The sequence below is a fragment of the Callorhinus ursinus genome, unplaced genomic scaffold, assembly GCF_003265705.2.
Source record: "Callorhinus ursinus isolate GAN/ISIS: 27379988/994484 unplaced genomic scaffold, GSC_fseal_2.0 scaffold82, whole genome shotgun sequence".
Taxonomy (NCBI): domain Eukaryota; kingdom Metazoa; phylum Chordata; class Mammalia; order Carnivora; family Otariidae; genus Callorhinus; species Callorhinus ursinus.
This window is the reverse complement of record NW_027397144.1, coordinates 3,285,072-3,311,205: the sequence shown is the minus strand read 5'-3', so window position 1 is coordinate 3,311,205 and position 26,134 is coordinate 3,285,072. Positions and strand designations below refer to the sequence as shown.

Below are 26,134 nucleotides of genomic sequence, written 5' to 3'. Positions count from 1 at the left end.
GCAATAATGAGAGGTGGGTGTCAGAGGTAGATCCGTGACGCCCAGAGGTGGGGACAGACACGGAAGGCCGGAGCCCGGGGGAACCAAGGTGGACAGAGAAGGTGGTGAGGGCAAGAATGAGGCCCGGAGCAGGAGCTGATGGGCTGATGAGGCAGAGGAGGAGAAAGGGGTTGGGAAGGGGTCATTTGGAGTTGCCGTGGGCAGGGGCGACATTAGAATGCCATGGCATCCAACGGGGCCTGATGATCCGAGGTGAGGCTGCCTGCTAGTCCCATGGGGAGAGTGGGCAGTGTGCTCCTGGCCGGCCTCACGGAGCCCTCCTCTCCTCTCCCCAGCCCCAACCCCAGCACCTGACATGAGTCTCTGCGGGCCCCTCAACCTGAGCCTGGCGGGCGAGGCGACCACGTGCGCGGAGCCCGGGGCTCCCAACGCGTCGGCCGGGCCGCCTCCCGGCCGGGCGGCCGCATCGCCGGCGCTGCCCATCTTCTCCATGACCCTGGGCTCCGTGTCCAACGTGCTGGCGCTGGCGCTGCTGGCGCAGGCCGCGGGCCGCCTGCGGCGCCGCCGCTCGGCCGCCACCTTCCTGCTGTTCGTCGCCAGCCTTCTGGCCACTGACCTGGCGGGCCACGTCATCCCGGGGGCGCTGGTGCTGCGCCTGTACGCGGCGGGCCGCCCGCCGGCCGGCGGCGCCTGCCACTTCCTGGGCGGCTGCATGGTCTTCTTCGGCCTGTGCCCGCTGCTGCTGGGCTGCGGCATGGCCGTGGAGCGCTGCGTGGGCGTCACGCGGCCGCTGCTGCACGCGGCACGCGTCTCGACGGCCCGCGCGCGCCTGGCGCTGGCCGCGCTGGCCGCCGTGCCTTTGGCGGTGGCGCTGCTGCCGCTGGCGCGCGTGGGCCGCTACGAGCTGCAGTACCCGGGCACGTGGTGCTTCATCGGCCTGGGCCCGGCGGGCGGCTGGCGCCAGGCGCTGCTCGCCGGCCTCTTCGCCGGCCTCGGTCTGGCCGCGCTGCTCGCCGCGCTCGTCTGCAACACGCTCAGCGGCCTGGCCTTGCTGCGCGCCCGCTGGCGCCGCCGCTCCCGACGGCGTCCTTCGGCGAGCGGCCCCGACGGCCGCCGTCGCTGGGGGGCGCGCGCGCCCCGCTCGGCCTCAGCTTCGTCCTCCTCGTCCGTCGCTTCGGTCCCCGGCGGCTCCCCGGGCCGTGGCTCAGCGCGCAGAGCCCGCGCTCACGATGTGGAGATGGTGGGCCAGCTCGTGGGCATCATGGTGGTGTCGTGCATCTGCTGGAGCCCGCTGCTGGTGAGGGGCGCACACGCCCCTCGGGCCAGGCCCCTCCCCCCGTGAGATACCTGGCTCCCTCCCTTCCCCAGCCGGGGCCCCACCCCCTCGAAGCCCCCCCAGTCAGGAGAGACAGCCCTTTGGCCTCTCCCTCTGACATCCCATCCCCTCCAACCCCGTCCCCTTCTCTTACTCCTACCTGGGGTCTTTGTAGTTCACGCTCCCCAGGCAACCTTCCCCCCAGCCCCACTCCTCTAGGCCCGGATGCTTCATTCCCTAGCCCCTTCCACCACCACCCCGCCCCGTTTCTCTTCTTCCCTTTGGTCCCCAGTCCTTCAGGATACCTGGGACTTCTCTCCTTTGTTGCTGGAGCCCCCACTCACGGAAGGCCTTTGCTTCTGCCCCGCCTTCTTCGCCCCTCCTTCCGTAGTTCTTCTGACGAAGACTTCTGTCCCGTTCGTCCTCCCCCCCCCCGCCCCGCCCCGCCCCGAGCCTCTGCTCCTCCTCACAGCTCCCTTGCCTTCCGGGCACGCTCGCATCCATCCCAGCCCCACCCTTGGCCAGTCCCCTTCTCTTTACACCCGCCCCACCGCTCACACCGGCTTCTCCCGCAGGTGTTAGTGGTGCTGGCCGTCGGGGGCTGGGGCTCCAGCTCCCTGCAGCGGCCGCTGTTTTTGGCTGTGCGCCTCGCTTCATGGAACCAGATCCTGGACCCCTGGGTGTACATCCTGCTGCGCCAGGCGGTGCTGCGCCAACTGCTTCCCCTCCTGCCCCCGAGGGCCGACGCCAAGGGCAGCCCTGCGGGGCTGCGCCTAACCAGGAGCGCCTGGGAGGCCAGCTCGCTGCGCAGCTCCAGGCACAGTAGCCTCAGCCACCTGTAGGCGAGCCAGGAGTCCCAGCGGCTAAGTCAGACCACCCGGGCCGGGCCCAGGACCGCAGCGCCGAGCCTTCAGGGAATAAAGCCATTTTGCGGACCTGCGCAGGGCATGTGTGGGGTCGGGGCTGCAGCACGCCTGTGGCCGCGCGGGGGCGATAACGGTGCCGCCTGAGCCTACGGGGTGTGCAGTTCTGGGACCTTCCACGCAGAGGCGCGGGGAGGCCAGACACGGAGCTGGAGCCGCTGGAGCATGCGCAGAATGCCACGGCCCCAGCCCCAGCCCCAGCTCCCGAGTGGTGTCGAGAGCAGAGCAGCTGAGCCAGAATCCGAGGCGCTTTTTGTTCCTACCGCCTGCCAGGGCTGACCCTAGCAACAATTCTCTCATTGTGGCCCTGAGCTCCTCCAACACATCCCCCAGGCCCTACCCCCAAACCACACCCCAGCAGGGCCTCAAAACTCGTGTCCCTAAACACAACTCCCAGCCCTGTCCCATCTCAGCCCGCCCACGCTCCCCACCCTAGTAAGAGCCCGGAGTCCCCACCTTCCCTTAACCCTCATCAAGTGACCCCCATACTAGAACCCAGGGCATCTCCCCGTCACTCCTTATGCCCCCGGCCACCCACTGGATCTGCCCCCACCAACTCTCCCCACTTCCAAGTACACAACCCCACCCCCACCCCCCCATATCACCATCACTGCACACAAGAGGAGCCGCAGGATGCATGGATGGGGCAAACCGCAAAGGCCTTCTTAAAAACTACTGAGAGCCTGGTCAGGGCAGGGGCAGGGGAGAGGGCTAGCAGCCCGCGGCCACGAAGTCGAAGTCCTGGAAGGCTGCCTGCTCTGTGGCCGTGAGGGGCCGCGCGTCGCGGGGCGGGCTCAGCGTGGGGGCCTCCCCTGTGAACTCCTCGTCGAAGTTGCTGACATCAGTGCGGCCTGACAGCGTGGGCACGAAGGGAGGTGGCAAGCGCCGGGCCAGCAGAGTGTCCCAGCCCAGTGTCTAAGTAGGGGAGAAGGGGGAGAGAGGGGAAGGGGTCAGCATGGGGGGCGGTGCAGACTGCGGGAGGGGCCAACCCCGTGTGACCCGTCCAGCCCTGCATCTGTGGCGATTAGCGTAGGAGTCACAACACAGAGGGGTCAAGTGGGGGACTGGGGGCCCAGGAAGGATGACAGTGTGAGTATGGGGAGCCCTGGGGTGGGGGAGAGGGAGCCTGGGTTCATACGCATGGCAGTGGGCCCACCAGACCAGCCTGGAGTAGATGTGGGGGTAGGAGGGTCAGTGGGTGTGAAGGAGCGGGGAGGGAATAGAGATGATAATGTTGGAGGGGAAGTGACTAGATCTTGGTAGGGGAGAAATGCATAGGCCCTGGGGGTCGGGGGGGATGACCAGGTCTCTGGTGGGGAGTTGGCCATGCACTTGGGGTGACCTCACCCTATAGAAGGGCTGCTTTTTCACATCCTCTGCATCCCTCTCGCTGGATCCCAACCTCCGCTCTGGATTCCTTCGCAGCAGCTGGGGGGGGGGAGAGGTGTCAGTCTTGCCCTTCCTGGCCCCAGAGCCCCTCCCCAGACCCAAGCAGGGGGTGCTCCTCACCCTGCGCATGATGCCAATGGCTTCAGCTGACAGGAACCGTGGGTAGCGAACCTCGTCATTGACTATGCTGTCAAACACCTCCTCCTCGTCGTCCCCTGGGAATGGGGACTGGGGACAGGGAGAGCCAGGATGAAGGAGGCCCCTCCTCTGGCCACTCCCCTCCCAGCCCCACCTGAGCCCTCTGCTCCCAGCACACCTTCACCTGGGTGCTGGCTGATGTGGGAAGGTAAGTACCCCATTTTACAGATGCGAACATTGAGGCTAGGGAGGCAAAGCCAGCTGTCCCCATCACACAGCACATGGAGGCACCGTCTGATCCCACCCCTAGGCACAAGCAGTTTCCAGCATGATCCCAGGGTCAGGCAGGGTAAGAGCAGTCTGGGGCCTCACCTCGCCAACCAGCATCTCATAGAGCAGCACGCCCAGCCCCCACCAGTCCACGGCCCGCGTGTAAGATGTGTCTGTCAGCACCTCGGGGGCCAGGAACTCCGGGGTCCCACAGAATGTGCTGGTCCGGTCCCCAAAGCCCATCCCTGGGGGCAGTAGGGCCATGTGAGGTTATGGGGGGGGGCTCCCAGCCCAGCATGGGGTGGCCCAGACAGCCAGCCCCATCCCAGGGTCAGGGTCGGGGGTAACCCAGGTAGGGCTGGGGACTCCATTCCCTCCCCCACTCTGTCTAATCCCCAGAGGCCAGCCCTTCAAATCCCAGCCCCGCCCCTCACCCTCCTTGCAGAGGCCAAAGTCTGCGATCTTGACATAGCCCTCGGTGTCCAGGAGCAAATTGTCCAACTTCAGGTCCCTGTGATGGGTTGGGGGGATGTAAAGAGGGATGAGGGGGGGGTCTGGGCCCTGCCTGAAGCCTGAGGGCCCCCAGTGGGCAGCGCGTGCATACAGGAGCACATACACCCAAGGGCACATACCTGTAGACGATCTTGTGTTCGTGGAGAAACTGCAACCCCAGCACCACACAGGCTGAATAAAAGCTGCAGAGAGAAACTGGTGTGATGGAGCCAGGCCTCCCAGCAAGGAAGGCAGGCCACGGAAGCCTGGCTCCCACATCCTCGAAAGCTCCCCAGTCCCCCACAAAACTCCAGGAGGCTTGGGGGGAGGGAGAAACGGGGGCCGAAGGGGGCTGCCACCGCCTGTTGGGGGTTGAGGCGCGGGCGGGGGAGCTCACACGGCGCGCGGCTCCGAGAACACGTCACTGTGGATGTGCAGCATGAGATCCCCACCCGCCGAGTACTCCATCACGAAGCACACGTGCTCTGGCGTCTGGAAACAGCCGAACAGGTTCACCAGGAAGGGGTGTCCTGCTCTGGTCACTGCTGCCAAGATCCGCTTCTCACACATCAGGCTGGGCAGGGTAGGGGGCGGGGGTCAGAGATCACAGCAGCCCCCCACCCCCACCCCCACCCTCAACTCCCACACTCCCAAGAAGTCCTTGATCATCAGCTGTTTGCTGAGGACCTCGAGTGGGTGGGCAACCTTGGGCAAGTTGCTTAATATTTCTGAACCCCAGTAGCTTTGTCTGCTAAACAGGTACCCAGAAGCCAACTGTCATCCTAGTAACAGCCCCCCAATATCCCTTTAGGGACCAGCCAGGGTGGGCTAATTGGAGCACCCATTTTCCTGGCCAGGAACTGGTTTGGGAATGGGCAAGCCAAGGTAGTGGGGCTCAATCTCAGGGTTTCTGCTGGAATTATTAAGAAGAAGGGCTAAAACTAGTGGATGAGCCTTACACTGCTGTGTAGGGGGTTATCTCTGCCCCCATGAGAGAACTGCAAGCAAAGCCCACAAAGAGGACAGCCAACTGAGAGACGTCATAAATTCCTCTTTTGCTTAAGCCTATCTGAGTTGGGTTCCTGATTGACAAAAGGATGTCAGGAAGATTAGGGACAATCTCGGTGCCTCTGCTGGGCCTTTTTACAGGGGGCCAGGTACTGTAGAATGCTCTAGATGCATCCTCTCACTTAATCCACCTGACAACCCTGCAAGAAAGGCATTATTACTCCCCTTTTACAGACGGTGAGGACAAGGATCAGAAGGGCAAAGTGACTTCCCCAAGGTCTCTAAGCACATTTGTGGCAGGGGTGGGATTTGAACCCACGGCCCAGCCCTGACCCAAAGCAGAGGCAGGGCAATGGTGCCATTAAAGGTACAGGCTTCAGAGCCTGAGTCCCTAGGTTTGAATCCCTGACCTGCTGCTTACTGGCTTTGTGACTCTGGTCAACTTGCTCAACCTTTCTGTGTCATCAGCAGAATGGGAACAATAACGATATTTACCTCATATGGCTGTCGTGGAGAACAAATGAGTTACTGAACATGAAGCGCATAGTGGGTGCTTTCCAAGTTATTATCTTAAGTACTAGCTTAATAAGTGCCAGTGACTATTATGAATCACTGTCACAGCAGCTCCAGAGAGGGGACCGCCCTATCTCCCATTTCCCAGAACAAAAGACTGAGGTTCTCAGAGGGCCTGGGCTGGGTCCCCACCTTTCAACCTCGTCTCGGGCCACAATGTCGCCTTTCTTCAAAGCCTTGATGGCGAACAGCTCCCCGTTGGGCCGGAATTCGGAGAGCAGCACCTGGAACCACAGTGGGCAACGATGGCCTTCGTGGCCAGCCCGGGGACTCCCTGTTCCCCCAACTCCTTGCCCCCTGGCCTCACCTTCCCAAAGTGACCCCGGCCCAGCACTGCCAGGAATTTGAAATCCTCGAGGGTCAGAGGTGACTTCCTCAGAGGGCTGTGGAGAGAGGGCACTGATGGGCACAAGGACAGCAGGTGGGGGGAGGGGTGGTGAGCGGGGGAGGGGTGTCACCTGCACAGGGCGGGGCCTGGGGTCTCCTGGGTCTCTGAAGGCAGCTCCGGGGTGGTAGCCGTTTCCTGGATCGGGGAACTCTGCAGCAGAGAAAGGGAAGTCAGAGGCACCCCATAACCACAACAGCCACCCAGGCTCCCGTCACCTCTCTGACCTCACTTCTCCTCCCACTCTGCGCCCTCTTGCTCACAGCCACACTGTGCCCCTCACTGTGCCCTGAACACACCAGGCATGACTCCAGCCCAGGAGCCCAGGCATTCTCTTTTCCCGACATTGGCATGGCTCCTCCCCTACCCCCTTCGGCATGCGTGCGGATGTCACCTTCACGGGTGGTCAGCTGACCATCACAGTAAATAACTAGCAGGAAACCCCCCACCACCACCGACCGTACACACACATACTCCCTGTCCCGTTTTGCTTTTTTTTTTTTTCCATGCTGTAAATACATTTTATCATTCACCTCCATATTTCCTTTATGGGTATTTGCCCTCAGAGCTACTTAACGCTTCATACCACATATGTGCTTGTAATTCTGAGGAGTCAAAATTACTATTGCAAATGGGGACATAGGACAACTGGTTCATCATCCTCCACTACAGACACGGTTCTAAAATGGCAATCAGTCCAAATAGGTGTCTGGTGGGACACACGGGCCTCTCGTGCCCCAGCCACCCTCCCTAGAACCAGCCACCGTTAATGATTTCCTGAGTACCTTTCTAGATATATTCTATACCCACACAAGCGAAAGTGACGGTAGAGGCTCCATTTTCCTTGCACCCACTACTGACAATATCCTCATCTTGCTTCTACTGGACAACCTGTCTTGGAAATCGCTCTGTGCCAGCCCTGGGAGGCCAGCCTCACTTGTCACAGACATGCACTATCCCACTTTGCCATTTATTTAGCACTGGCTCTCCCACAGATGGGCCCTGACCTGTCCACTTTCGCCTACACAAAGCCGCTGCGGCGAACTGCCTGGAGGTGCACATGTGTGAGTGTCCAGGGTTGGAACTCCTGGGTCAAGACAATGCCCATTTTTCATGTATCACATGACCTCACTGATATGAGGAATTCTTAATCTCAGGAAACAAACTGAGTGTTACTGGAGTGGTTGGGGGTGGGAGGGATGGGGTGGCTGGGTGATAGACATTGGGGAGGGTATGTGCTACGGTGAGCGCTGTGAATTGTGCAAGACTGTTGAATCACAGCTCTGTACTTCTGAAACAAACAACGCAACATATTTTAAGAAAAAAGGAAAAGAAGAAGATAACAGGAGAGGAAGAAAAGGGGAGTATGTCAGAGGGGGAGACGAACCATGAGAGATGGTGGACTCTGAAAAACAAACTGAGGGTTCTAGAGGGTAGGGGGGTGGGGGGATGGGTTAGCCTGGTGATGGGTATTGAGGAGGGCATGTTCTGCATGGAGCACTGGGTGTTATGAACAAACAATGAATCATGGAACACTGCACCAAAAACTAATGATGTAATATATGGTGATTAACATAACAATAAAAAAATAAAAAAAATGCCCATTTTTAGCTCAGCCAGCTATGCCCTCCCAAGGAGATGGAACAATGTGCACGCCTTCCGCTGACTGCCTGTTTCCCTGCGTCCTGCCCAGCATTTGGTGGTATTAAACTTTTGGATTTTGTTTTGCCCAACTCATCTGAGGATGTAGCTTATTATATTATTATTATTATTATAAATATAATACAGAAGCATAGACTATTATTTTCATTTTTTTAAAAATGAGGTTATCAAATGCACTCGGTGAGCTGGGCCAAGGGGCGAGCTCTTACAAACGTGTCCTCTTGGGTACGCGTCGCATAGGGCAGGGGGTGGGTAAACCAGGTTTTGTACAGTCTGTGAGCTGAGAATAGCTTTTACATTTTTAAAGGGTTGGGGGAAAATCAAAAGGAGAGTGATATTTTGTGATCTGTGAAAGCGATATGACATTCAAACTTCAGTGTCCATCAGTAAAGCTTTACCGGAACACAGCCATGCCCACTGGCGTCTGTACGCATCGTCTACGGCTGCTTTCTACAATGGCAGTGTTGAGTCGTTGTGACTGAGACTCTCTGGCCCACAAAGCCGAAAATATTGACTCCGTGCCCCTTTATGGAAAAGGCGCACATGCTGATCTCTGACCTAGATGAAGATACACAACACCACGACCCCGACAGGCTCCCTTGTATCTCCCTCCTATCCATAACCGCCCAGCCAGAGAAAACCACCATCCTGACTTCTATCCTTGAAGTGAGTTTTAAACATGCCTGTTTTACGGCCCAGTGCCCAGAGCACAGCAAGGGAGAGCAGCTTGCCCTGGGTCGCACAGCTAAGAACTGGCAGAGCAGGGACATGGACCCAGGTGGCCTGGCTCCTGAGCTCATGTTTTTATTCAGGATAGAGAGTGGGACCCCGCCTCTAGCAGAGATGCGTGACCCAGGGAAGCTCCCGGTGGCCTCTGGGCCTCGAGCTGGGAGAGAGGCCTGGAGGGGAAATCTTTGATGCTGCCCCAGCCAGGCCTCGGCGGGGAAGGAGTGGGACACTCACCAGGATCGATGGGCTGGAAGGAGGACCCAGAGGACTCTTCTGGGGCAAGCTATCCAAGTCAGCCCCGAGGTTCAGCTTCTCCACAGATATATCACTGGAGAACGAGGGAGGAGGGTGTGTCTGGGACCCAGCACCCTGGCAAGCAACCATGGACAGCCTAGACCCCACGGACCTCCCTCCTTACCCTGTGGACCGGGCCTCAGGTCCCGGAGAAGCTCCAGGGCTGAAGGTGCCTGTGCCCGTGGCGTTGGGGATGAGTCTTCGAAGCAGCCGCACCCAGGTGGCAACATCAATGTTCATCTGCCTCGCACGCTGGAATGCTTTCCCTGGGGAAGACGGGGACAGGGTCACCCTTCATGATGCCCCTGGGACCCTCTGGCCTCTGCCCCACTTTGCCCACCCCCTCACCTTGTTGCTTGGAGAAAATTTTCTTCTGCCTTCGGAGCCGGGGTATCCTCTCGATGACAGGGTTGCGGAAGGTAACCTGGGGAGAGGGGCCCATGGGTGAGAACCCACTCCCACCTCTAGGTGGTGGGGAAGCCCTTAGGAGCATAGGCATGCACACCCTTATGTCTTGGGGGTTCCAATCACTGTGGCACCACATCCAAACACAGCATATTAAGAAGTTGGAACATAGTGAGGGGTTATAAAACCAATCCATTGCCTGGTAGGGCCACCTCCCGAAGTGCCATCTTAGAAAGGCAAGAGGCAGGCAACCAAGCCCTCCTCCAGGAGTGGAGAGGGGGGTCTGACCCAACAAGATGTACATGCAACTCCAGCAAGGTCCTACAACATCTAGTGCCTTGATTCCCCGAGTGGTCCCAGACCAGCAGCATCACCTGGGGACTTGCCAGAAATGCACCTGGACCCACTGAGTCAGAAACACAAGGGTGGCACCCCGAAGTCTGTGTTTCAACAAGCCCTCCAGCTGATGTGGGGAAGCCACTGGTCTAGCTGAATTCTCCCAACTCCGAAGCATCTTCTAGAAGGTGTTAAATCACAGAACTGTGTGACTTTATGTGTGTCTGATATCGTTGCCACTAGCCACACAAGTCTATTCAAATTCAGTAAAATGTAAATAACATTAAAACTTTAGTTCCCAGGTCACCCTAGCCAGGCTTCACGTGGCTGGCCTCTAATATGTTGGACAGTGCACATATAGAACATTTCCACCTACAACAGAATGCAACTCTTGTAGGTTCATCCACAACAGAATTCTAGAAAGTTCTATTGGCTGGCACTTGGGGGAGGCGGAAAAACCAAACAGAATGCTATAAGTGAACCTTGAAGGTGAGCAGGACTGCTTCAGAATTCACCCCCACCCCCACCACCTTTCCTGCTTGGTTTTGGCCGGTCTTCCAAACGGAAGAACAATTTCACTGCCCTGCCACTGAAGTCAGCCCTTCCCCTGCTCTTTTCCTTCAGGGGTCCTTGGTTATGAGATCCCGTCAGAATTCCCAGAGGGAGACATGGATATGTAACAGGGCACACGTATATTTTAGGGGCACATTTAAAGAATTTTTTAAGACAATTTTGGCTGAATGAGGGGAGCCAGTGGCTTTCCTACCCTGCCTCTGTTTCCTCCTCTGTCAGATATGACTAATGATGATCCCTCCTGAATTGGGTCGAAGTGGGTCATTGTGAGGATTAACAAGTTAATGCCGGCAAAGCACATAGGACAGGGCTTGACTCACACCACAAGGGGTCAGGTAGGAATGTCATTTAGATTGTGGATTCTCAACCAGGGGACAGTGGCGATGTCTGGAGACATTTTTGATTGTCACAACTTGGGGGAAGGGTGGTGCTGGTTTCCTGTGGGTGCAAACCAGGGATGCTGCTCAAAACCCCACAGGGCAACTGAGAATGATCCAGCCCACTAGGGCGCACCTGTCCATAGTGCCAAGGGTGGGACACCCCGATTTAGACCTTAACCCTGACACCACTGCAGAAGGAATTTCTCTCTACTGGACTGTGGCTCTGGTAACAATCTTCTTGACATGTCACCAGGTTTTTCTTTTCTTTTTTGGCTTGGCAAAATTTTGCAATTTTTTTTTTTTAATTTCTTCCCTCAGAACAAAACCAATCCCAGCTTAAGTGGTGTCACTGACATAACTAATTACATGTATTTTTCTATCAAGGTTCAGAGACCAATCCAAAGCACATCTTCCCCTTCTAGAAAACCGGGAGCAGGAGACACAAGAAGTGTTTTCACAGGGTCAGGGGTCGGGGTTGTACCTCGGCCACCAGGCAGCCCTGGGGTTCCATGTCCAGCTGCACCTCATGCCTCTCGTTGTCCAAGAAATCCTCCAACTTCAGGAATTTGAGGGCACACAGGCCCCGTTGGTCCCGCCAGAACACGGCCAACTCCAGTTCCCGAGCCTTGATGGAGCGGAAGTGGGCCATCATTTGGGGGTGCCAGAGGTCCAGAACCCCTCTTCCTCCTCCAGGCTCTGCCATCCCCCCACCTAGCTCACCCTTTCCAGCTCCAGGGTGAAGCTCTGGTCCCAGGCATTGGGGCCACACGGCTTCCAGGATGTCTGCCCCACCACTGTGTTATCCAGCTTGAGCACAGTGCTAACTTCGCCTGGAATGAGGGGAGGGGAAGGGTGTCAGAAAATGTTTGGAGTGGGGGGGAGCACAGCTCATGTCTTAGTAAAGAAATCCTTTACCTCTTTCCAGAATGTAAATTCTGCCATGCTACCCTGACAAATCTTTATGGTTCTGCCTTTCACCTCAAGGTGTTTAACCAACTTCCAGTGGATTTCTGTGTATGGTGTGAGGTAGAGATCCAAATTCACTTTTACTTTATATGCAACTTCCAGCAATATACTCCTAAGAATTTACCCTGGAAAAATGCATGCAGGTATACATTGGGAGGGTGCCTGGGTGGCTCAGTTGGTTAAGCGAATGCCTTCGGCTCAGGTCATGATCCTGGAATCCTGAGATCGAGTCCCGCGTCGGGCTCCCTCCTCAGCGGGGAGTCTGCTTCTCCCTCTGACCCTAGCCCCTCTTGTGCTCTCTCTCCCTCTCAAATAAATAAATAAAATCTTTTAAAAAAAGGTAAACACTGAGAGATATATATGGCCCCAAACTAGAAATATCTATTAATAGGAGAATTGATATATAAACTATAATATAGTCTTATTAACTGATATTCAACTATTACTATATTTTACTTTAAAAAGCCCCAACAGGGCGCCTGGGTGGCTCAGTCATTAAGCGGCTGCCTTTGGCTCAGGGCATGATCCCAGGGTCCTGGGATCGAGCCCGCATCAGGTTCCCTGCTCCACAGGAAGCCTGCTTCTCCCTCTCCCACTCCCCCTGCTTGTGTTCCCTCTCTCGCTGTCTCTCTCTCTCTGTCAAATAAATAAATAAGGGGCGCCTGGGTGGCTCAGTCGTTAGGCGTCTGCCTTCGGCTCAGGTCATGATCCCGGGGTCCTGGGATCGAGCCCTGCATCGGGCTCCCTGCTCGGCGGGAGGCCTGCTTCTCCCTCTCCCACTCCCCCTGCTTGTGTTCCTGCTCTCGCTATCTCTCTCTCTCTGTCAAATAAACAAATAAAATCTTTAAATAAATAAATAAATAAATAAATAAAATCTTATAAAAAATAAAAAATAAAATAAAATAAAAAGCCCCAACAATTTGATATGGCTCAGTCTAAGACAATGGGCTATTAGACAGGAGTTAAAATGAACGAATGAACTACAGCTTCATGAAATGACACGGATAAGTCTCCCAAACAGTGTTAAATGGAAGAAGCCATTACCATGCAATACATTCTATATGATTCCACGTATATAAAGTCCAAACACCAGGCAAGATTAAATTATGTTGTTTTGAGATGTACAAAGATGCTAAAACTACAAAGAAAAGCAGGGAAATGATAACCATACATTGGGGCAGTAGCTACCTCTGGACAGAGGAAGGGACTACAATGGGGAGGAGGGGCAAGGGGGTTTCCAGAGAGTTCTATTTCTTGACGTGGGTGGTGGTAACATGGGTGTTTGCCCCATTGTTATTCTTTCCACGTACTTTTTTGTATGTATTAGGTTTTTAAAATGGTGGTAAAATTCACATAACATAAAATTTACCATTATAATCACTTCTAAGTGTACAATTCACACTTTGTACAATTACACCACCATCCATCTCCAGAACTTTTCACCTTCCTCAACTGAAACTCTGTCCCCATTAAACAACAATTCTCCATTCTCGCCTCCCCTTCCCCCCTCCCCCTTCTTTCATCTCTATGAACTGGACTACTCTAGGTACCTCCTAGAAGTGGAATCATACAGCACTTGTCTTTTTGTGACTGGCTTATGTCACTCCACATAATGTCCTCAGGTTCATCCGTGTGGTAGCCTGGGTCAGAAAGCCCTTCCTTTTGAAGGCTGACTACCAACTACCCCCCTGCGCACACATATCACATTTTGTTTATCCATTCGTCCGTCAACGGACACTCGTGTTGCTGCCACATTTTGGCCATTGTGAATAAGGCTGCCAAGGACATGAGTGTCCAGATATCAACTTGAGTCCCTGCTTTCAACTCTTGTGGGTATATACTCAGAAGTGGGATCGCTGATCATAGGGTAATTCCCTGTTTAATTTTTTGAGGATCTGCCATAACGTTTTTCACAGCCGCTGAACCACTTTACCTTCCCAACAGCACTGCAGAGGGTTCTAATTTCTCCACATCCTCCCTAACACTTTGTTTGTTTGTTTGTTTTTTAACAGAATCCATCCTACTGACTATAATATACTAGTTTTTTAAAGCGTTACGAGTGTGTGACATCCCAGGATCCCCACGGCATCTCATCCCTCCAGGCCTCAACGCCCACTTACTGGTGTTCTCGGCTTCCACTTTGAGGCTGCTCCGGCCACTGAGGCTCCCACTTCGGCTGTAAAGGCCCCGGGCTGGGCGGCTCAGGAAGGTGGTACGGCTGTCGGGGGTCCCAGGCACCCCCACCAAGGGTGAGGGGTTCCAGGGGATGGTCTCTGGAAGGTCCTTGCAGCCTACCACACGTACCTCCAGGGTTCCTGAGGGAGGGGCAGGCTCAGGGGGGGGGGCCCACAGCTGGGCCAGGCCAAAGGGAGGGGAAGTGGGCATGTCCAGAAGCGGCCAGCATACAGGTGGGAGTTGGTGAGGGACAATCAGGGTGGATTGATACTGGTATCAGATTAAATCAGGATCTGATACTGGGATGGCTGTGCCCAGAAGTGAGAAATATGGGGCAAGGGGGAGGGGCGAGGCTGGGGCGTGCCAGGCTGGGGAGGGGCTCTGAATGCTTGGGATTTAGTGACAAGATAGGTTTAAGGCTTAGGTCGATGATCAAGGCAATGGGGAGTCGGGTTGGACTAGGGTGTCCAGGGTAGGATTCAGGGAGCTGACCTGAGGTTTGAGATGGGGGTAGGGATCTACGTTAAGGCTGGTCTAAAGGAGAAGTAGTGGCTGAGGGGGGTCTAAGGAGGGAGGACCTGGCTGGCTTCGGGGTGGGGGGCAGACAATGGTTCAAGGTGAGGGTTCTGAGAGTGAGGGGTTGTGGGACTGGGCTGGGGGGGCTATGGCTGGAAGAAAAAACGGCCAGGTAGGGAGAGGTAGTGATGGGGACATGGCGGGCATGGGGCAAGAGTCCAGTATCAGAGGGCAAGCTGGGGCCAGAAGTCCAGAGTGCATGGGGCTGTCTGGCCTAGGGAGATGGGGCCCAGGGCTACAGGGCTGGGGTGAATGGAGGATGGAGCCACAGTAGGATGGGAGTCCAGGGGTAGGGAGAGCAGAGATCTAGGTTAGGGGTCTCCGGACTTGGGGGAGAGGTCGAGAGTACAGAGCTGCGGAGGTGGGGTCTGGGTGGGGGAGGTGGGGACCCACCTGTGAGAGGCGCGGGCTTGCACAGGGTGCTATACTGAGTGGGGGGGAAGGGCCCAGCCAGACGAGCACTGAAGGCTGCAGACGAGGCCGCAGCAAGCTCCTCGCGTAGCAGCCGCCCCTTCGGATGGTCTGCGGGCAGCTCCCCGAGCCGCCGCTCCAGCGCCTCCCGCAGCAGCCCCAGCTTCTGGTTGGACTCTGTTAACTTCTCCTGGGCCTGTAATGGGAGGGACAGAGTGGGGCTGGGGGTGGGGCCTGGCTAAGTCTTACCTGGCCCAAGCCCTCAAACCTTCTGGGTCCCATTCCTGGGCTCCCCGGAAAACTAGGCCCCGCCCCTGGCTGATGCCCCACCACCCCTGGACGAGGTCCCACCCCACTGAGGTCCCGCCCCCTGCTGAAGCCTCACCCCTCAAGGCCCTCCTGCCGATTGCCCCCGCTGTGCTGGGGCCCCGCCCCCGCCAAAGTCCCACCCCTCACCGAAGCCCCACCCCTCGCCTCGCTGAAGCCCCACCCCTCACCTCGCTGACCGCCTTGCGGTCGGGGGCCTTGGCTGCGCTGAGCAGGCGAAGCACATTCTTGGCACCCTCCGCCACGGCGTGCTCCACTCGGAAGTGGTGCCTCAGCTCCTCAATGCGCAGCTCCACGGCCCCCAGGTCTGGACTCCCTGTGGGCGGGGGGCGCCAGGTAGTGAGGCCAGCCTAGCACCCAGGTCCAACCACCCCAGCCCCAGACATGCACCAATGCGCAGGAACAGGCACCGGCAACAGACAGACCACCACCAAGCTGCGTCACGTTTTTCCCAAGCGAGGGGTCACGGTCAGTCACACTTCCACCCAGACGCAATCACTCTTTTTCCAAACACCCACAGGGTCCATCCCAGGGACAGAGCTGAGCTGTCACACAGGGCCAGTCATACACCCAGGTATACTATCAACAGAGGCTCAAAGGATAGACATGTTGACAGGGTCCCATTTCATCCCCAGGGACTGTCACAGGGACACTATGGCCATCTGGACAGCCAGAAGGAGACAGTCACACAGGCACAGGGACACATGCAGGCAGTTTGGCCAGATCTATCAAAATCACAAACGCAACTGCCCTTCGATTCGGCCGTCCCAGGTCGGGAACTCTATCCCCCAGAAACACCTCTGCACTTGACACATGCACATGGGTATTCACTGCAGCCTTCTTTCTCAGAGCAAAAGATTGGAAATAACCCCGTTTCTTGCAGGCGGAGCCCCGGTGAGTGAATGTGGCCGTCCACAGGTGAAATATAAAGCAGTTGGGAGAACAAGGGCACCATCACACAAAGATCATCACACTGTCACTCACAGGGTAACAGCGTCACTTTGCCACTAGGGTAGCGCGCTGTCCCCCACAGGCGGAGGAACACACACTCTCACAAGATACAGTCACGCCGCCACACAGGGACACTGTCACAGGGCAGAGAGACGTGATCACAGGACACAGACATCCTTATGGGACACGTTTACGCGGTGGCAAAACTCCTGGGCCTCTAACTCCAGTGCCGGGAGAATCATGATCACACTGGCACATGGATAAGGCACAGGGACAGGCAAAGAAATGCCATCACACTGTCACACAGGCAGGGCAGCATCACCAATACCCACGGGCTCAGAGACCCAGTGATGCAGGGGAACAGACTGGCTAGGTCCCAGTACAAAGACCCAGGGACACAGCCGTGGCCCAACATAGGATGACCACGGTCACCCAATGGCATAGGGTAGGCATGAGGACACACTGGTACCAGAGGCACAAGGCCGTGGCCACACTATCCATGGCTGTAGGTTCCAAGGACAGTCTCCCTGTCCTGGATGTTGACCCCGACTCGGACCCTGGCACTCCGTCAGAGAGAGCCACACTGTCACTCATGGGTGTGTGACACTCACCAAGGCACCAACAGCAGAGGCACAGCGTCACGGGAACCCTGATATCCGGAGGCACATCGTCTTACAAACACAGTCACAGTCTCGCCCCCAGGCCTGCTGTCCCACGTGCCCAGATAGTCACCAAGACTCTTATGGAGACAAAGTCACACCAGGAGTCAAGCTTACGCTGTCACCCAGAAGCACAGCGACATGATCACGCCATCATATACGGTCACTGAGAAGCCCATCATGTTGGTATTCCCAGTGCAGGGGAATGTCAGTCCATCACACCGATGCCTCCCCTACCCCAAAGACACACACACACACTGTCATCTGGGTCACAGACCCCACTACTATAGGCTGAATGTTTTTGTTCCAAAATTCATGTATTGAGACTCAACCCCTAATGTGACGGTGTTAGGTGTCAGGAGGTGGGGCCTTCGGGAAGAGATCAGGTCCTGAGGATGGAGCCCTCGTGAATGGGAGCAGGGCCCTTGTTAGGGAGGCCCCCGGAGAGCTCCTCCACCCCTCCAGCACAGGAGGACTCCCACAGCGAGAGAGAACGCAGCCGTCCATGCGCCCAGAAGAGGGCTCTCGCCAGACACTGGTCAGTGTCACATTACTATCCGCACACACGAGGAGCACAGCTGCTGTCAACCTTGCACAAAACACCTCAAATCCTGTCACCAATTCAGGCAGACAATTAGCTTGAGACGCCCCCAGGCACTCGCATGCAGACACACCCACGGGAACAGACACACACCGTGGACACCCACAGTTCTACACAACCGGGGCCAACATGGCAAGGCGGCCACCTGGTCCAGGTCCAGAGGGGTCTGCAATGTCTTTTCCTAAAGAGCCAGGGAGTGGGTATTTTCAGCTCAGTGGACCACCCGGGCTCCGCGGCCCCTGCTCGCACTGCTGTCGTGTGTAAAAGCAGCCTTAGGAGCTAGGCAAGGAATGGACGTGGCTGTGTGTCAGTAAACCTTTATTTACACAAGTAAAAAGGCAGTGGCAGCTTTGGGCCCTGGGCTGTGGTTTGCCAGTACCCGACCTAGTGCAAACCTTCCACGGGACAAAACGGGCAACGGGGGGGCGCCTGGGTGGCTCAGTTGGTTAAGCATCTGCCTTCAGCTCAGGTCATGATCCTGGAGTCCCAGGATCAAGCCCCGAGTTGGGCTCCCTGCTCACTGGGGAGCCTGCTTCTCCCTCTCCCTCTGCTGCTTCCCCTGTCTGTACTCTCTCTCTCTGTGTCAAATAAATTTAAAAAATCTTAAAAAAAAAAAACAAAACAAAAAAAAAAAAACGGGCAACGGGCCCAGAGCTGGTCGGGAGTGGGTGCGGTCAACCTGCGTGTCACAGCAGCCCCCTCCCTGCCTCAGGAAGCATCTGCTTACGGGGCTGGGGGCTGCGCTCTGCACGGCGGGGTGCAGCCTAGCCTGTCTGGGCGCGAGGGGCTCACCTTGGGCCTCGTCCGGGGCTGCCTGGCTCTCCAGCTGTCCAGCCTGCAGGGCGCGGCGGAGCTGCATGCGGATGATGTCGATCTTGGTCTTACTGTCCTGCAGCATCTGCTGGGCCGTCAGCAGCAGCTTCCGGTCCTGGAGGTGGGGACGGGCTGTGAGGGGAAGGCTAGGGACCCGGGGTCTGACCACTGGCCCTCTGGCCGCACTGCGCAGGCGGTGCTGACAGTGTCACAGAGTAGGATGTGCGGGTGTGACCACAGGAATATCCATGCATTCCTGGGTGTCGAGGGGAGAGGCGGCCCACGGCACTGGAATCCCTGCCACCTAACACCCAGGTACCTCCAAGCAAGCCCCCCACCCCCTGCCCCGGGCCTGTGCCCTCCTCTGCAGCAACGGGAGTACGAACCGCACCGACCGCCACTGGGCTGAGGGTTGAAGGAGCTGACCTGTGTGCAGGGCTCCCAGCCGTGCCCGGCGTCAGGACGCACGTGTTTGTCAGCTGGCATACGTGTGGCATACGTGTGGGTGAGGGCTCCCTGCTGGCTGCAGCCACATGGGTGAGTCCGAGGGGGACGGGGTGGGTGTGTGCGACAGCTGCAGTCAGTGGCGCCAAGGGACACCGGGACTGGGGTGTGGGGGTGTCTGTGTGCCAACTCCAGTCTCTGGGTGTGAATCTCACAGTCTGTGTGTGTGTGTGTGTCCAGGTGTACTGCTGGCCTGTGCCATGTGTCCTGGGTGTTATACGATGGTGCGTGTCTCTGTGTCTGGAGGTGGCCAGGGTGCTTATCCTCCACGTGTCTCTAAGCGCTGTCACACTGACGCCATCTCTGGATGGTATGACAGCGCATGCATGTTGCCGAAGTGTTGATACGACTCTGCATCTCTAGATGTTCCCAGGACCATGGGTGTTTCTCTGGATGTTAGGATGATAGCATGTGTGCATCTAAGTGTTGACCTGACTATGTGTATATGTGTCAGAGAGAGAGGCCACCAGCAGAATCTGAAAGCTGCCCTGACTGTTGACATCCCTCAAGTCTCTGGGGTAACTGAGTGAGGGGGGAACAGCCTCTGCTTGGTGTCTAACACCACACACAGCCATCCTGTTTCTCATACGCTCCCACAAGCTGCCCACACCCCAGTCCTGCCTCCGAGTCACCCATCAGTCCCTCTGTCCCCAGCCCAGAGGGCCCCAGCTTCCCAAGGGTCAGGTGGATGTAGGTGGCACCCCGGTTCCCACCCTGCAGCCCGCCATCTGCTCCCCGGTGTGCACGCTGCCCCTACCTTGGTGCTGCCGTTGCTGTATGTCTGGATCATGTTTTCTGCCCCCTGCTTCACCTTCAGCTCGATGGCCAGCTGCTTCTCCAGGCCGGCCACACGGCTCAGGTTGGTGGCCGAGCAGGCCTGGCTACCTGCACCAGGGGACTGGGGGGCATCTAAAGAGGGGCGGGTGGGACAGAGTCACAACGGCCCTCACCTCCGTCTGCCTAAGAGGCTTTGCCCAGCTGAGAGCATCCATCCTCTGCCCAGCCTGGGTTCTGCCCCCAAGGCCAAGGAAGGAGGAAATGAGGGCCAGGGCGCAGAAGGTCCCCCCACTCCAGCCCTCCCAGGGATAGCCTGAGCCCTGGGACAGGAGCAGCATGAGTGTGGGCAAGCATCCAGGTATACGTGAGTCCTTGGTGTTGGTGTGACTGCGTATAGAAGGTAATGTGCGTCTGTACCGGTCAGGCAGGTGTGGGGGGGGGGGTGTGTGTGCGCACACGCACATGTTTCTCTGGGTGCTGGGTGGCAGTACGGAAGTCTCTGGGTATTCACACGATAGCATCCAGGTCCTTGGGTGTTGTCTGGGTGCTGGTGTCGACTGTGTGTCAGGGTCTCTCGCTGCTGACGTGATGTGGAGGGGTCATCAGTCGCAAGATGAAAAGTTCTGTAATGTCTTGTGTGACAATGTGAACCTACTGAACACCACTGTACACTTAAAAATGATCAATTTGAGGTTACGCATTATTTTTTACCACAATTAAGAATTTTTTAAATAAATAAAAATTAAAGAAATTTTTAAAAGAATCTTTGGGTGCCGTCTGGATGTCAGTACAACTGTGTGAGTCTTTAGATACTCATGTGACACCGTGTGGGTCCTTGGGTGTTGTCTGGGGCGGGGTGTCACTGTGCAGACCTTTCTCTGGGTGTCAGCTTCATTGTTTTTTTCTGGTTGTATGTCGAGGCTGGAGGCTGTCAGGACCTGGTGTGTCTCCCTGGGGATCCGCGGAGACAGGGCTAGCCTTGCTCTGGGAGAGTGTGGGTGAGCCCCTGGCAGTGGAAGCCCCGGAGAAGCCCCAGCTCACCTTGGGCAGCAGCCGCGGGGTCAGGTAGCACCACGTGAGCATGCAGCTCCTGCAGCTGCTGGTGCAGCAGGTCAAGCCGGCGGGAGGAGCCGCGCAGCAGCACCTCCACGGGGCCGAGACTGCGGCCCAGGTCGGTGGTGGCCCGCCGTAGGTTCTCGGCACCCTCCTTCAGCTTCAGCTCCTTGCGGATCTCCCGCCGCAGCCGCTCCCGCTCCAGCTCCAGCTGCTGCTGCACCCCAGGAGCCGCCAGGTCCGCACCTGCCAGGCCCAGCTGCTCCAGCAGGGACCAGCTGCGTGGCTCGCTCTGTAGGAGATGGAGCATGGTCAGTGGGGCTGGGAGTCCAGGGTGCGGACCACGCTCAGCCAGCTTGGTCTGGCCTCTTCCTGGCCTGGGGGCTTCCGAGACCTACTCTGACTCCCAAGACTGGGGGATGGGGGTGAGACAAGGTCCTGTCCCTGCTTCCTCATTCCCCTAAACTGTGAGGTCCCAAGGGCAGGGCCTTTTCCCTTCCCTGTCCCCTCAGACTAGGGGACCCCATAAATACAGTCTTGTCACCCTTCATCTATTCCTTATACAGTAGGATTCTGGAGGACAGGCCCTTGGAGGTCCCCAAGTTCAGGCCCTATCTCCCATTGCCCCCCCAAAACAAGGTCCTGAGAGCATACCCCTCTCCCTTCTGTTGTCCCCCTCAACTAGGAGGTCCCAAGTATAGGACCCAATTCCCCTCTACTGTCCCTAAAACCAGGTCCCGGGGCGCCTGGGTGGCTCAGTCGGTTAAGCGTCTGCCTTCGGCTCAGGTCATGATCCCAGGGTCCTGGGATCGAGCCCCGCATCGGGCTCCCTGCTCCATGGGGAGGCCTGCTTCTCCCTCTCCCACTCCCCCTAGCTTGTGTTCCCTCTCTCTCTCTCTCTGTCAAATAAATAAATAAAATCTTTAAAAAAATAAAAAATAAAACCAGGTCCCGAGGGCAGGCTCCATTCCCCCCCCCCCCGCCCCCACAGCTCCTCAAACAAGGAAGTATCAGGATAGGCGTCTGCTGCCCCCCCCCAAAAAAAACAATGGGCTTGAGATCCAGACAGCAGGCCCTTTTCCTCTCTGTTGTGCCCTCAAACTGGGAGGTGCCAAGGACAGGCCTCATCTTCCCTCTGCTATACCCCCAAACTACGTCCTGAGAACAGACCCCATCTCTCTCCTGCTGTACCCTCAAAGTAGGAGGTCCTGGGACAAGCTCTATCTCCCCTCCACTCATCCTCTACAACTGGATCTTAAAGAGCAGAGCCCTGTCTCCTTCTTTCTCTATTCCCCCGATCTGGGAGCCTCAAAAAACCCACATAATTTCATTTTCAAAACAGAAAACTCCCAAACCCATCTCCTCCCCTTGGTCCAAAATCAAGAGGTACAGAGGGGAGGGCCTCCAGCCTGTGTCACTGGGGTCCTCCTTGCCCCCACCACCCCAACCCCAGCCCCCACCTCCAGCTCCTGGTCCAAAGGGGGATTGGCCTCCGCCATCCTGGGTCCCGGCTGAGGGCCCCGCCCTCTTCCTGAACCTCAGCCCTGCAGGGCCTCTTGACCGCCACTTCCTCTTTCCTGCTAGCTCCCAGGAGCCCCTGCGTGGGGCCAGCTCCGGGGCTCTGGGGCATCTAGGGGACCTTCTCCCTCAGTGCCCCCTCCAGGACTAAGCCTGCTTCTCAGGAGGCAACCAGGGACAGCCCTCGCTCTATGTCCTAGGAGGTTGCTAAGGTGTGCACACACCTCACTAGTGTAGATATGGAGACCAGGCTCCCTTGAGCATATACAGGCTCCGGGGGCTGACCTGGGTGTATACACCCTCTCGTTTACCCACAGGCATGTGCACAAAACAGGCAGGCAAATGTGTGCACGCCCCTGTGCCGACCCCATGTACACTGATATGCACATGCCGGCCAATGAGTGCTCATATGGGCCGGCCCCCTGCCTGCAGATGCAGGCCGTCCCAACTTCCGGCTTCCTCTCAGTCTGGTCTACCCACTACTGTGACCACAGCTAGGGCCCACCCAGGCCAGGGGCACCTCCCCGAGGCCCACATCGTGAGGAGACAATGCCGGAGGGCTGGGGTGAGGGTGCCCACAAGACAGCGGCCCAGTAAAGGCCAAGTATGACTATTAATAATAAGAGCAGTTATTATGAGCCCCGCCTAGGTCACCTAATGCAAGTCCACAAGGTGGGTGCTGTTATCACCCCATTTTCAAGACAAGGAAACTGAGGCCTGGAGTGGTGACATAGTTTACCCCGAGGCCCCCCAGCCAGCAGGAGGAAGGGCTGGGATTTAAAAGGGGAGTACCCACAATCTGATCACCAGCTAAGTGTCAGGCCTGGCACTAAGTGAGAATCCCCACTCAGGAGAACCTGTTTCACAGACAGGAAAGTCGTTGTTGGCTCCCAGCCACCCCGGAGGGCAGCTGCCCCCGGCGAGGTTTAGTGCAGGCCAAGAGTGTCCCAACCCATCACATGAATCCTGAGCCACTGCCACTATTCTCCCCCACTTTCCAGGCAAGGAAACAGGCTGAGAGAGGTGACAGCTGCAGTTGGGGGGGGTTATCCCCACACACACCTCCAGGGGCACTGGGCAACATCCAGAAACATTTCTGGTTGTCACAAGTGGGGGTAGGGAGGGTGTGCTCCTGGCATCTATTGGGTCGAGACCAGGGAGCCTGCTCAACATTCTCTGGTACACAGGACAGCCCCCACCTCAAAGAATGATTCAGCCCCAAACATCAACAGCGCTGAGACTGAGGAACCGTGCATTAAAGGACACAGAATCACACCCTGGGCTGCTGACCATGACCACCAGTAAGGATTTCCTAGCAGCCCCACCTGCAGAGCACAGGCCCATCTACATCTCTCCCTTTGGATGATGAACACCCTCATTGATGAATGCGCCCATTTTTCTGGTGGCAGAACCACGGCTCAGAGAGGCAAAGGCTCTGGGTCCAGGACACACAGTGAGAAAGTGACAGAGCTGGAATTTAAACCCAAGTTCACCTAATACTACCAGCTGGTGACCAGTCCCCGCCCACCACCCAGCCCCATTCCATCCCTAGCAGGCAGAGCAGGGTACAGCCAGGATCCAGCCAGCTCAAATAGGGAAAGTCCAGGCAGAGAGGAATAGAAGCTGAGGCCTGAGAATACCCAGAGCAGGGAGGAAAGGAGGGAGGCCCAGCCTCCTGGGTTCTCTTCCCTTGGGTGACTCACTCCTACCCAGAGGGCAGGGGTCACCCGTGGGCCAGCAAGGCAAACCCATGATCAGGAGCCTGGCCCAGCCTTAGAGAATCCCTCCTCCCCCACTTCCCACCATGGCACACGAGACCCAGGTCCAGAGGGTCCACCTCCCAGAATCCCCCCCGCCCCTTCCCAGAGCAGCCAGGGACCTAGACCCTCACGTCCGGAGATTTCAATGCTTTGGGCGTTTCTGGAATCTGGACAGGACATCCGTTTGCCGGACACAGAACAGACAGCCATACGTCGGGACAGACAGAGGGACAGGGTGGCAGGCCCAAGCAGGCACAAGAAAGGGATGACCAGGAGGGGGAAAGAGAGTGGGGAAGGGATGGGAGGGGGGACCACAGCACAGGTCCAGCCTCATTCCAGGAATCACAGCCTCCACCCGGGTCATGTTTCACACATGCCAAGTGCATGCATGCGCCGGAGGATTCCTATAGAGCCCTCCCAGGGCTGGGGGTAGAGGCAGAAACCCCGGCCCACCCCAGCCCCAAGGTCTGACCTTATGTGATCGGCAACACCAGATACGCCCAGCTCCACGGCAAGGCTGACAGGCCATCAGCAGGACTGGGGTGGGGGACAGGGGAGCATGGGGGAGACACAGAGGGGATGGGGGCAGGTGCAGAAGGAGACGAAAACCCAGTTACACAGCAACCACAGGACAACGGAGGGATTTTGAGGCATTAATGAGGGCACCAGAGGCACACGATGTGCCTCGATTCTGAACCAAAGCTCAGAAGTCACCCTGGCCTTGCTTGTCATAGATGTGGAAGGTGAGTCCCAGGCTGTGATGTTCACAAGGTGGTACATGGAGAACCTGGCTGGTGGCAGGCTGGTGCCAGGCTGTGTGTGTTTGCGTGTGTGTAGGGGGTGACCCAGCCCTGCCACCCATGCCCAGGTAGGGTTCCAGGTACAAGAGAATCCCCCGTCTGGGATAAGGTTCCACCTGGTAGCCCTGAGGGTGGCCGTGTGGGTCCCCCATTCCTCAACCTTATGAAGTGACTCGGGCACTTCCGCCAACAGGTGCCAATCTGGGTGGCGTCGGGACCATCATAAAGCTCAGTCTGAAGGCGGGGAGGGGTGGGGGGGACCGCCAGAGCTTTGTTGTGCCGGGGAGGGGCAGGGACCAAGCGGCCTCCTCCCCTCCAAGCCACTGCGCCAGGCACCTGCCCCAGGTGGAGTGGCGCTTGCCAGGAACCGAACGCGGGGGGCGGGGGGGGGGGGGGGGGGGGGGCCGCGGTGGGGGGCGGGGGCGACGGGCACCGGGACACACGGCCAGCCACAGACGCTCGAGTAGAGCCTCCGCCGCACCCCCTCTAATTCTCGGGAAGGGGCGGAGCTTGGGGGTGCGGCGGGGGCCTTCGGGACCTCCCCGCTCCCCCTCGGTGCGTACCTCCACCTGCCGAAAAGTGGACCGTGCTGGCTCCACGGTGTCGGCCCAAGGAGGGGGCGCCGGGCGCTCGGGAGGCCCCCACCTTGGCCGCCCGGGCCCCGGGGGCCCCGGCAACGCGCGGCCGGGGGTCCCCGGCGCTGGCCGGCCGCCGGGCGGCTGCGGACGCAGGTGCGCCTACCTGCACAGCGTCGCTGGCCATGTCCTCGCGCCGCCCGCCAGGGGTCCCCGCGCGGAGGGAGGGGCGGCAAGAGGAGCGCGCGTGCGCCCCGCACGGGGCGGGGAAGGGGCGGGCGCGGCGCAAGCCCCCGCCAGCGCGCGGCCCGCTCCGGCCTGCTCCGCTCGGGCCCCGCCTGGCCAGGCCGCCGCGTCCGCGCGCCGCGCCCTCCGGCCCCAGCGGCCGCCGGGCCCGGTCACGTGACCACCGAGGTCGGCTCCGGGGGAGGGGGCGGGGCCGAGGGGGCGCGGCTCCCGGCGGCCCCCGGGGCTGCGGGGTCTTGCCTGCAGGGTTCTCCCCGTCCGCGACTGAAATCACCGTGTCTGCTCCCCCGTCGCCCCCCGACCCTTGTCTGGTTCTGCATCCTCACTCTGCCCAGGGGTCCCCCATCTGAGCGCGCGGGAACCCGAAGAAAAGACCGAACCACGTTAAATCGGGGAGTGGCAGAGGCCTTTGGGCCTCCCGGAACCCCTCTAAAAACAAGAACAAATCATATCCTCCCGCCGCTCCTTTGCAAGCTCAGGTCTTCTGGGAAGGATCCCCCATTACCTGGAGACAAGCTTTGGACAGATCTGGGTTCAAATCCCAACATCC

At 58.0% G+C, this 26,134-nt stretch overlaps 2 protein-coding genes across 4 annotated transcripts; one reads left to right on the top strand and one right to left on the bottom strand.

Moving 5' to 3' along the window:
- The first annotated feature begins 340 nt into the window (after positions 1–340).
- On the top strand, positions 341–2,157 carry PTGER1 (prostaglandin E receptor 1). The gene is made up of 2 exons (XM_025863032.2): positions 341–1,297; positions 1,891–2,157. Exons 1-2 carry the CDS (start codon positions 356–358, stop codon positions 2,155–2,157), a joined length of 1,209 nt encoding a protein of 402 aa, XP_025718817.1. The 5' UTR covers positions 341–355.
- A 723-nt stretch (positions 2,158–2,880) lies between these two features.
- PKN1 (protein kinase N1) lies at positions 2,881–25,686 on the bottom strand. 3 transcript variants are annotated; one of them, XM_025863085.2, is made up of 22 exons: positions 25,505–25,686; positions 20,674–20,977; positions 19,613–19,764; positions 18,331–18,466; positions 15,498–15,643; positions 14,983–15,196; positions 13,959–14,153; positions 11,593–11,702; positions 11,354–11,497; positions 9,527–9,602; positions 9,303–9,444; positions 9,119–9,212; positions 6,567–6,646; positions 6,416–6,491; positions 6,241–6,332; positions 4,925–5,101; positions 4,668–4,730; positions 4,470–4,546; positions 4,138–4,280; positions 3,748–3,855; positions 3,586–3,666; positions 2,881–3,153 (listed from the first exon to the last, which is right to left on the bottom strand). In XM_025863085.2, the coding sequence occupies exons 1-22, from the start codon at positions 25,523–25,525 to the stop codon at positions 2,950–2,952; spliced, it is 2,835 nt and encodes a 944-aa protein (XP_025718870.1). In that variant the 5' UTR covers positions 25,526–25,686; the 3' UTR covers positions 2,881–2,949. The 3 variants fall into 3 exon arrangements, with proteins under 3 accessions (XP_025718870.1, XP_025718871.1, XP_025718869.1); XM_025863086.2 differs by lacking the exon at positions 25,505–25,686 and adding an exon at positions 25,327–25,439; XM_025863084.2 differs by lacking the exon at positions 25,505–25,686 and adding an exon at positions 22,146–22,239.
- Positions 25,687–26,134: the final 448 nt, after the last annotated feature.